This window comes from Epinephelus fuscoguttatus, linkage group LG12 (assembly GCF_011397635.1).
Source record: "Epinephelus fuscoguttatus linkage group LG12, E.fuscoguttatus.final_Chr_v1".
In the NCBI taxonomy this organism is placed as follows: Eukaryota; Metazoa; Chordata; class Actinopteri; order Perciformes; family Serranidae; genus Epinephelus; species Epinephelus fuscoguttatus.
The window spans coordinates 3,830,311-3,841,586 of NC_064763.1; the positions used below are offsets into that span (position 1 = coordinate 3,830,311).

An 11,276-nucleotide genomic window follows, 5' to 3' on the forward strand; every position below is an offset into this window, starting at 1 on the left:
CGTTCTTGGGAAGTCCGGACTCTCGTGCGGACTTGCCAAGTCCGAATTTGCCAAGTCCCAACTGCTGAACTTGAGTATTGAGAAACGCCTATGAACCAAATTGTGCGCCCATCACCGGTGATCGAATCTGCGCAGGCCTGCTCATCTAGAGCCTAATAACTCAATCTATCACAATTAACAAAACTGGAGACTGACAACAAACTGATATATGGGTCTGATAACATTTTTAACAAATCGACATCATATCGGTCAAGATCTGTGTTTCTGTCACTTGTCACCCGTATGGACTGAGGGCTGCAGCTGGAAAAGGTCGTCAAACTGTCCGACGTCACCGCAGCTTTTTGGCACCGCCCCATGCTGCAGCCGCCAGCTCTCCACTTCTTTCCAGGCGAGGCGGAGTAGCCTACATATCGAACAAGCCTACTTTGTCGCTTCAGTACGCAACTACGGAAGCCTTGGAGTTGATATACCCAGCTAGCGAGCTAGCCTCCTTAAAATGTCCAGCTTGGGAAGGATCGCCGCCGTCTTGAGGAATGTTTTGAGGAATCCTCGGTCACTGAAAAGTTTGGCATTGAGCCGTGCTGTTGGACCCGGTATTTTGGGTTGTGTCATTGGAACTGGGGTTATGTGTTACCAACATCATGCTAACAACAGGTCTCTTCCCTTTGCCGTTCATGCCGAAGAACCTAAAGTGAGTACACGCCTAATAACGCCTTTTATTATTTAAAAATAATAAAAGTTTCTGTCGTCCACACGTCCGCAAACAAACACATGTGGCCACTGTATGTTACCCGTCTGTCTGTGAAAGAGTAATATGCTGCTAAACACAAGTATCAACGATACACACATTCCTGTTTACAGAAAGAACGTAAATAGTCAGCCAAGAGTCTGTATCAACAGCTTAGGTTAACCGTCACTCACCGACACATCATATACAGTGACATGCTGTTTGCTATTTAAACGGTCAATAGTGAGTAGCGTTACTCACATGGTTCCATAGTTTACAGTGGTATTTAGGGACTGCTCTCTACTTGTCAGACGAGGGAGTTGACTGGGGTGTGAGTTTGTTTTTTCTATTTTTTGTTTTTGTTTTTGTTTTTTTGACCCTCCCCAAAGCTACAGATATTTTTCCATGAGCCTCCCTGAGTGACTGGCGAAACATGTATGACCCTCCCCCTACCATGATTTCCTCACTTTAAGATTTTTAAAACGTAACCTTTGACAGTTGAAATTTAAAAGTTGAAGATAAATTCCTGGAAACACCCTTTGTTTTCACTCTTGTTGATCATACTGGTAAGCTTGTGTAAGCAGTTTATTTTTCGTGCAATTTAAATGAAACATGTAGAATAAAGTGATTTTGATTTTTTAAAAAAAAAAAAAAAAAAAAAAAGATCAGATTTGATTATGTTTGTTTACTGACAAAAGCATTTGGCTTACATGATGTGGTAAAGGACCATCAGAAATTTTGAAATTAAAAGATAATTTCAATTTTTACAGTTTTTGGCTATGATAAAGAGTGTAGTTTTGGTTTAAAGAAAAAGTTTTCTTTGAAAATTGACTGTGAAATGTGTATGCCCCTCCCCTAAACCAAAAGAAAAAACACAAGTCCCTCCCCAGTGCTTAAAAAATATTTGAAATTCCTTCTCCCCTTTTCACCCCCCCCCCCCCCCCTCAAAAGAAACAAACAGTCCCTTAGCTCTGTCACTTGTGCTGTTTCAGGAAGCTGCAGCTCCCCAGCTGTCTGCCAGAAAGATTCGTTTCAACCAGTTTGCCTCAGTGGTCTACGAGCAGGAGCCCTACATGACCCCGAGAGACTTCCTGTTCTCTGTGATGCTGGAGAATGTTGACCGTAAGCTGCACTGATGTCCACTTAGTTTATGCTTTCCATCTACTGACAGTTGACATTCTTAGACTAGTCTAGTTGAAGAAGTTTGTTCATCCTTCCAATACAGTTGTAGAGACTTTTACTTTCTATGTTCAGGAGCATTGAAGCTATTCACAAGGCTCCTTGCTCCTTGCTCACTTTACTCAGACGCTATTAGTTGTTCTTTCCTTTCATTTCCACCTGTTCCACATATACAGGGCCCGAGGACTATGAGAGACCAAAGCAGAACTTAATAATAGTAAGACAACAGGGGAACTGCATCTGTCTTTATAGTATAAAAGAGGCTCCATAGTGACAAAGTCAAACTAATATTAACAGTGAGGGTGTTGCAGCTATACACCCACTTTATTCACAATGCACCATAGATAAGTGGTACTGTGACAGCAACAAAAAAGACATAAAAGAAATGTGGGAGAAACATTTGTCATTATAGGGTTTATTTTAAATGTACTGAATCGACTGGAACTGTAAAAGAAAAAGGGAGAATGTGTGTGTAGTTGTAGCTCAAGGCCTGGGCCACATTGGAACATTAGACCTTAAGATACATGTAAGAACTTTGTATATAGAAAACATTTCTGAAAATATGGCAAGAATAATTCATACTATTGGCCCCTAAAAAACATAATCAATGTTTTCCCACAGTCTGTGTCACAAGCTGTAGGTTGTGTATTGCTATTTACATTGTTTGCAGATCATAGGAAGTAACAGTTGCAAAGACTGTGCATGAACCCTCTGTGCAAACTTGCAAAAAAATGCAGCTTTTCAGTGAATGCAAGTGATGAAAACCCTGCAACCAGCCCTGCAGACATTCAAATGTACATAGCCAAGATGCATGAGAAAAATCCCATGTAATGCTGGCCTTCTGCTTTCATGTATTACATTTTTTGTTGTCTTATTAACAAATCTTTTCTCTTTCTTCTTATGCAGGAAAGCTGCAGAAGAGAATTTTAACAACCCAAGTATGCTTACATTATCACATTGTGTAAATATGTTAGTTTCAAACTGCAAATTTAGAACATAGTGATCAGTTTGTGGTGTTAGCTGTTTCTTATTGCTGTCTTTGCAGGAAGTTAACAAAATGTTGGTGGCTGCTTCGAAAGCTAAGCCTGGAAATGAACTCTTCAGAAGCATTGGGGACAATGGTAAGTCTTCATTCTGTTAACAGAGCAGCATTAACACACAGGAATTTTAGATCCAATATAGGCAATGTTTCCCCTACCATTATATTAGGGGGGTGGGGGTGCCCCCCTCCCTTGATGGTCAAGTTAATTTTATTTAATTTTATTTTCTATATACCGCCAGATCACAACAGAAGTCATTTAAGGTTACCTTTCTTATAGAACAGGTGTATATCTTGTCCTTTTATTAAACAAACTAAATAGTCTTGTGTTATTTATCTTATTTACATGATGGCATGTCATTTCTGTCTCAACGTGGTCGCGCGGTTACAATTTTCCTCTGCTCTCTGTGTTGCGCACACACAGACATCTGCATGCGCACACAGGTGAGCACATTAGAGCATGGCTCGGGCTGCATTTTCCTGACTGAATCTGACCCGAGTCCGAGACAATTATAGCCAAGCCTGGCCCGAACCCGACAGACGTTCTGATTTTTAAGTCCAAACCCGACCCGAGGCTGACGCAGTTTGTTACCTGACATAGTTATTGTCATGGACAGTGTGTAAATGACCATCAAAAGGCTGCTGTAACGCACAGTCAAACACCCTGCACAGCAGCACAGCACTGTACACACACTCAATTGGAGCAGAGCCTGTGTTGCGTTCAGGCGTTGTCACATAAATTACAAATTCCAGCACTTGAATAGGCCATAGCACAACACAGCAGCATGTCAAGTGGGCTGAACCTGAGCAAAATTTTCGATTTTTTTATCTGGATGATTAGATTTGATGATCACTAAAATTAGGTGGGGAAAAAGTGGATATGTCATCAACAGTAATAAGTTATTGGCCAAATAAGTTGTTATATATTGGCATATTGGATATTGACAGAAAAACAATATTGTGCATAGCTAATCTGATATGCTGATCTGCTTAATGTGTGTCTAGATTCAGTTGTTACTGACTCCAGTTCACACTTGTTATCAGAATGTGTCTCCACTGATTTTTGAGTGACCATCTCTTGGATGGATCCTCTTTCCCGTTGTTTTTTATTTTTTACGCCTCTGCCTAACAACAGCTGTGGCCAGAGGCATTATGTTTATGGGTTTTCAGGTTGTCAGGCCCACCGTCTGTCCATAATGTTCATGAGAACGGGACGGACGGACGGACGGATGGATGGATGGCTGTATGGACCGCCCATTCTTGGGAACTCAAAAACACCTCGAGGGAATTTCTTCAACTTTGGTACAAACGTCCACTTGGACTCATAAATGAACTGATCAGATTTTGGCAGTCAAAGGTCAAGGTCACTGTGACCTTGCATCCATCTTGTTCTTATGAACGCAATATCTCAAGAAGGCCTTGAGAGACTTTTCCTCAAATTTGGCACAAACGTCTGCTCAAGGATGAACTGATTAGTATTTGGAGGACTAATCTCAAGGTCACTGTGAACTCATAAAACATATTTTTGGCCATAACTCAAGACTTTACACACTAATTATGACAAAAATTCTTATAGGATAAAATAATTAAGTTATGATGCGTTATATCCAAAAAGTCAAAGGTCAACTTCACTGTGACATCATAATATTCTGCATAAAAGACTTTCCTATCTATCACTCAGCGTCATAACTCAGGAACAGAAGGGGAGACATTTGGTCAGATACTGAGTTGGTGACAGTAATCTTGGGTCACCTTTTAACTGCGGTAAATGCTGAATGGATTTGCATCTGTATAGCTCCTTTCTAGTCATCGGACCACTCAAAGTGCTTTTTACATTACACGTCACTTTCACACACACATTCTTAACACGCTCACACACACTGATGGAAGCATCATCAGGAGCAATTTGGGGTTCAGTATCTTGCCCAAGGCAAGATATGCAGACTGGAGGAGCTGGGGATCGAACCGCCTATCTTTGCATTATATTTGTTTTCAAGGTCAGTCAGTGTATTTGTTTGGTAATCCTGTTTCCTAAATAAAATCATACATTTTATAATTGCACATTTATATTTGTTTTGCAGGTTTGATATCCTACACAGAGTATCTGTTCCTGCTGACTATCCTGACCAGTGAGTAGATTAACTAACCTGCATGACGCAGTGGGCCTGACAAGATCTTTCCTCACTCTTAGTAATGTTGTGCTGAATGAATTTGCCTGTTATCTTGTGACTTTGCATTTTATTCTCTTCTGTAAAAATCCTGCTTTTTACATAGTCACTTCTGTCCAAGCTTCGCACACCTGCACATTTTAGCGGAGCTGCTGTTGACCTGATTTGTGTTTTATGTCTACACACTGTTTTCCAGGCTGTATTGAGAAATGCTACTTTGCCCTACTAACCTAGTGCATTGAGTCATGTGAGGTTTTCTGTAGTATTCAGATAGAGTTCAGATAACTGACAGTGCATTACTGTTGCAGAGCCGCGTACAGGATTTCATATAGCTTTCAAAATGCTTGATGTTGACGGAAATGAGCATGTGGACCAAAGGGAATTTTTGAAGGTAAGATCTGATAAATATATCAGGATTTTTTGATATTTGAATATTGTTGTAGCAATAATGAACATGACAGATAGTTTCATATGTAAGCACTGTAATCATAAGAGGACACATTGCGCAGAGAATTGTATTTCTGTTGTGTGTGCATTTAAATTTAAAAATATTGCCACCTTTAATGCTGCCTCGAGTACTGATGCTGCCACAGTTGTAAGTATGGACCATGGCACCATGTGAAGGTGAGGGAGAGCTGCACTGTTAGCTCCTCTACTAGACAGTTCATCTGTCATGTGTTTGCATCTTTGCAGCCTGAGTCAGCCCCTCACTTTAGTCGATCATTTTAAATCATTTGACATTTCCTGTACCTAGCAGACTTGTCCTCTGTGATGATGAGAGAAGACCTCTGTGTGTTTAGTCTAGATCAGGCCCAGGCTTGTAGACTGCATGTTGGCACGCTGTGCACCTTGTGTTCTCTTTTCATGCCGTGACTTGTTGCACAACACTAAAGCATTTAATAAGAGAGAAGAGCTGTGTAGATTGTCATCTGCTCCAGTGTCTGTTATGTGTGTGACTTAGCTGAGGCTTATAGCTCTGGTTTGAAAAGAAACATTCTCCCCTTTTTGTTCATTTCTTGTTGTAGTTCAGAGGAGAGTGATGTTCACATGTTGACAGTCAGTAAAGGCAATTGCAGAAGATCATTCTGAATTTCTCTGGTTAAATGTTAACATTTTTTGGAATTTCTTTTTCTTCTGAAGCTGAAGAAAATCATTGGAAAAAGTAAAACCAGAGTTCCCATAGACAGCACAGAGGTGGGTATTCACAGTCCTTTAAAAGGAGAGCTTAGTGTAATGTCTGTGCGTTTACTTTTAGTAGTGATAATTTACGACAGTATTGTACACTTGGTGAATGTTTACAGAAACCAGTGGAAGAAGGGGAAAGTGTGAACACAACTCTGCAGGCCTACTTCTTTGGGAAAAGGGGAGAAAACAAGTTGCAGTATCAGGAGTTCCGCAGGTAAGGAATTGTCTCTGTAGTCACACACTCCCCTGCTGCTGACAGTAATCATTACATCACAGTGTGTAAAGACCCTTTCCCACTGCACCAAAAAACCCACTAACACCTGCTAACATCTGGCTTTTGTCTATAATGGCCAAGGTTCACAATTGGCATTGACACCAGGGTAAAATGATTCTGCAGTAGTCAGGGGTATTTATCAGCTCTGGCCCACCCAGCAGTGACGGAAATGCAACACTTGGGTGAGCACGCTAATTTTAACAGTTAGATGCAATGACAGGCTGTCACAAAATACCGTCTGTCCCCATCCAAGCAGCACTTAAATATAATTCCAATTTACACCGAGTTTGAAAGAGAGACTAAATAAGTAAGTGATATTTAACAGAAGTAACCACCTTAACTTTTTCCTCTGTCCTCCATGCTGCTTTCTACTATTTACTAACCTATTTTCTGGTCTGCCCATGACATCGAATGTGACAAACCAGTGAAAAAACAACACAAAACAGAAAAGTGTTTAGATGACTCTTGTCTCATAGCTATGGGAAATTAGTCTATAGCTCATTTTTAATGGATTATCCTGTGTTTAAAAAACTTTCGTTCAAATGCTAGTTTTGGTGGAAAAGGGGTTTAAGTCTACATTTTACGTGTGGAGGTCAGCTCTGTCCCCTGAATTCTGCATAACTTGCTGATATTATGTTTATTTTTAAAATAGTAAACTTAATGTACATATTGTATATAAAAGTATTACAGCTACTTAGGCTAATTTAATCCCACATAAATATGAGGAGAAAATTGTATCTGGTGATGAAATCAACAGAAGTCTTGTATTAAACCTTTGTAAATATTTTCAGCACCAAACCCTGCTCTTTTTTTTCTTGGGTAAAGTTCTGTCAGTTGCTGTCATCACTGCCACTGAATAAACTTTTGTATTACAATAATTTACAATTCCTTTGGGTTCACTTTTCACAAGAATCTTAATGTGCAAAAAATTCAGTGCAAAACACTTATTTCTTGCCTTAAACACAAAATTCTCTTTACATACTAGGTGCAGGAATTAGGTTTAGTCCTCAGACTACAGACACCTCATATCAACACAACTTACAATGCTTATTACTAACCATGCAATCACTTAATGATAATGATGTGTCTGCAACACAACCCTCCCTATTTTAGCAACATCACCTTTGTGAGCAGCATCACAACACAGGTACTATTGACGTCACCATCACTGTAATACACATTGAATGTATGGCCGTACTGAAAAAATGCAATTTATTTTGTTGTTTCAGATGTCTTTGTTAGGCCGCTCTTAAGTTGCCAGGTGGTATCCCCTATTATTCTGTGTTTCTTTTGCACTTAGTCTTGATGCTTTTGCTTTTTTACACTAAGCACTCTTTGCTGAAATGCGCTGTATAAATGAGCTTATTGTTTTACCCCACACACCACGGCAGGATTCGTGGTTTGTAAGGCATCAGATTTGGAGTAAACACTTCCTATTCTTCAGGTTCATGGAGGACCTGCAGGCTGAAGTCCAGGAGATGGAGTTCCTGCAGTTCTCCAGAGGTATGGACACCATGCGAAGAGAAGACTTTGCAGAGTGGCTCTTACACTACACCAATGAAGAAGACAATGAAATCTACTGGGAGAACATGAGAAAGAGGATCCCTGCTGGCCAGGTTTAAGGAGTTTACCTTACAGCAATGCTGTGAAAACATCATTGAGTGTAGCTTTAAAGTGAACTGAAATGTTGTCTTGCAGAGTATCACATTTGATGAGTTCAAAGCCTTCTGTCTCTTCACCAACAATCTGGAGGACTTTGCCTTTTCAATGAAACTGGTCACTGAAGCCAACCGTCCTGTTGGAATGGGTAACACCTTTCTGTTGATGACAATATGGATGGTTTTCTCTAAATATTATATTCAATAGATCACCCATGTTTTTCCTCTCTCTCATTGCAGCCCAGTTCAAACGAGCTGTGAGGATCGCCACAGGCCATGATCTGTCTGAGAATGTGCTTGATACTGTATTTAAACTCTTTGATATGGATGGAGACAACTGCCTGAGCCATAAGGAATTCATGGGTGTGATGAAAGACCGAGTACTGCGTGGTCTTAAGGTGAGTCTGTCCACCTATATATATATATATATATATATATATATATATATATATATATATATATATATATATGTATATATATATATATATATATATATATACATATATATATATATATATATATATAGCTGTAAATATGTCTGCAAAAGTGTCCATCTTAAAGGAATAGTTTGACATTCTGGAAAATTAGCTCACTTGCTTTACTGTGGAGAATTAGGCCCGGGCCACAATGCCTGCATGAGGAGTGCCTGACAGCTACCTTGCTGAACTGCTGTGGCTTGCATGCTTGCAGTGTTCACACAGAGCGCTATATCTGCGGCGCTGCAGAGCTACTGTATTTCCACAATTAATTGCAGATACTCCACTTATTTAAGGAACTGTGCAAGTGACTGGATTGTCAACAACATGGTCAATAGGAAAGGTTGAGCACAACGTAAGTATTTATATTTCCTCATGCCTGTGAGAGATCTAGCCATTGAAACAGGCGTGAAAATTGGTATAATCTCACTATGACCATCAAAAAACCATTTTCACTGTCTACTTTTGCTGAGAACTGCACGTGTCAAAAAATTGGGAGGGGAAAAAAAAAAGGTTTTCACAATAAACATGCAATGTGGCCCGAGCCTTAGACATTCAGATCTTTCCACTCATGTCCGTACACTGAATATGAAACAGTTGGTTAGCTTAGTATAGATTAGTAACAGGGAAACAGCTTGAATCTGTAACTCTCAGCCAGAAAGTGAGTTACAGATTCCCCTAAATGCTTAACTATTCCTCAAATGCATTGATTCTATACTAGCCAGGGTGTGGGATACCTCCTCCTCAACCACTTTCTATTTCACAATTAAAATAAGTTGATTTAAATGGGAAGTTGTTTTTTTTTTTTTTTTTTTTTTTGCACCTCTGATGTCAATAAGGTGCCAGGGTGCATAAAAAGCATCCCAATTGAGCTTGATGATCCCCCTGACCCCCGACAGAGGGTTGGGCTAAGCCTTGAATGTCTTAAAATCCTAGAAACAGTCCTGTGTACACCTTACCTGTGTGGGGCTTTTGTGACTGGTCCCTGGCCACCTGTCATTTTGTAAAAGAGGCATCCAGGCAAAGTAACTCAAGTATCCCTGCTCTAATGTGTCATTTAGGTGAAGTCATCAAATCAACTGTTGATCAAATTAGAGAAAATAAACAATTACTGCTTTGAGGTTGAATGCCTCTGTGCACCAGTCTATTTTCCTTAACAGTTAACATCCATGTCTGTGAAAACATGGATGTTTCTCTCTCTCTCTCTCTCACACACACACACACACACACACACACACACACACACACACAGACACAGCTTCCCCCTGAGAGCAGAGGATCTACACAGCAGCAGTTTCAAGGGAGACACCCCATATTAGTGTCACCAATTCAGTATCTGACCATATGTCTCTCCTTCTGTTCCTGAGATATGATGTTGAGTAATGGCCAGAACATTGTAGAACATTATGATGTCACAGTGAAGTTGACCTTTGACCTTTTGAATATGAAATGTCATCACTGTATCAATTTTATCCTATTAGACATTTGTGTTAAATTTTCGTCATGAATAGTTCTGATCTTCTGATCAGTTTATCTGTGAGTCAAAGTAGACAGTTGCGCTAAATTTTAAGAAATTTCCTCAAGGCCTTCTTGAGATATCATGTTGACAAGAATGGGATGGACGGACAGACAGACAACCTGAAAACGTAATGCCTGGGGCCATGGCTATCGCTGGAGCGGAGGCATTAAAAATTGTAGACACTAATTTCTAAGATGGATCTTTTGTGGTGTTTGTGCATTGATCATAACATGCTCTCAAATACCCTAATCCTTCTCCCTTTGGTTGCACAGACTAAAATCGACTTTTCATTCATGTCATATCAATAGTCCACAGTTATGTCACTTTCCTTTTGGCATAACAGACAGTTTGCATGGATAAAAAATCCTGCTGTGTTTGTTAATCAGTAGATATATAGACTATTCTCAGTGCTGTCAGATGTGATAAACTGTGTTCTGCCCCTCAGGTGCAGCATCAGAACGGCTTCTCAGGGTACTGGAAGTGTGTGAAGCGAGAGACCCTGAAAGGAGCCAAGGAGGCCCTGTGGGACACCGGGTGCCCCATCTGAACCACAGATGTTCCAGGGCATGTCTGACAGACCATCACTAATACCACTGCTCACTTTGGTGTTGTATCATGACATAACTGATGTGAACAAGATTAGAAATGTAACCACATGTTAAGAAAAAAGGATTTACACCACTATCATGTATAAATGATATGTTTACAGATTGACAATCTATTGTCTGCCATCAGCTTAAGAACTGTGGTCTGGGTGTGGTGATAATTACTACATTATCTTTTTATTGTTTGGTGCAGTTTTCTGGCCTTTATGCTTGATCAAGTCATTGATTTTATATTTGAAACAGCCAATCACTTACTTTTGCACTCTACACACAATCTACAAGCAGTGTGTTTAAAAAACTGGTTGATTGTGGTTTGAGGGACAGATGCTGATTGAGTATTGATGTATTTTCAAGGGCTTATACACTGCTGTGGGATTTTCAATTTCTGTTCAAATTTATCACATAAAGTTTTCCAAGAAATTGGCAAAGTCTCAACAATGTGCTGA

At 39.9% G+C, this 11,276-nt stretch overlaps 1 protein-coding gene across 1 annotated transcript; it reads left to right on the forward strand.

Annotated features, from left to right (window-relative positions):
• Positions 1-361: 361 nt before the first annotated feature.
• Positions 362-11,268, forward strand: micu2 (mitochondrial calcium uptake 2). Its single transcript, XM_049591575.1, has 12 exons — positions 362-691; positions 1,720-1,849; positions 2,813-2,844; positions 2,952-3,027; positions 5,027-5,074; positions 5,422-5,504; positions 6,254-6,307; positions 6,415-6,512; positions 8,017-8,188; positions 8,271-8,379; positions 8,471-8,628; positions 10,671-11,268. The coding sequence occupies exons 1-12, from the start codon at positions 497-499 to the stop codon at positions 10,770-10,772; spliced, it is 1,257 nt and encodes a 418-aa protein (XP_049447532.1). The 5' UTR covers positions 362-496; the 3' UTR covers positions 10,773-11,268.
• The last annotated feature ends 8 nt before the right edge of the window (positions 11,269-11,276 follow it).

Excerpts from the sequence above, each read along its gene's own strand:
- micu2 (XM_049591575.1), top strand. The coding sequence starts at position 497 with ATGTCCAGCTTGGGAAGGATCGCCGCCGTCTTGAGGAATGTTTTGAGG. Across the intron at positions 2,845-2,951 it reads AGAGAATTTTAACAACCCAA|GAAGTTAACAAAATGTTGGT; the intron begins GTATGCTTACAT and ends CTGTCTTTGCAG. Across the intron at positions 5,075-5,421 it reads CCTGCTGACTATCCTGACCA|AGCCGCGTACAGGATTTCAT; the intron begins GTGAGTAGATTA and ends TTACTGTTGCAG.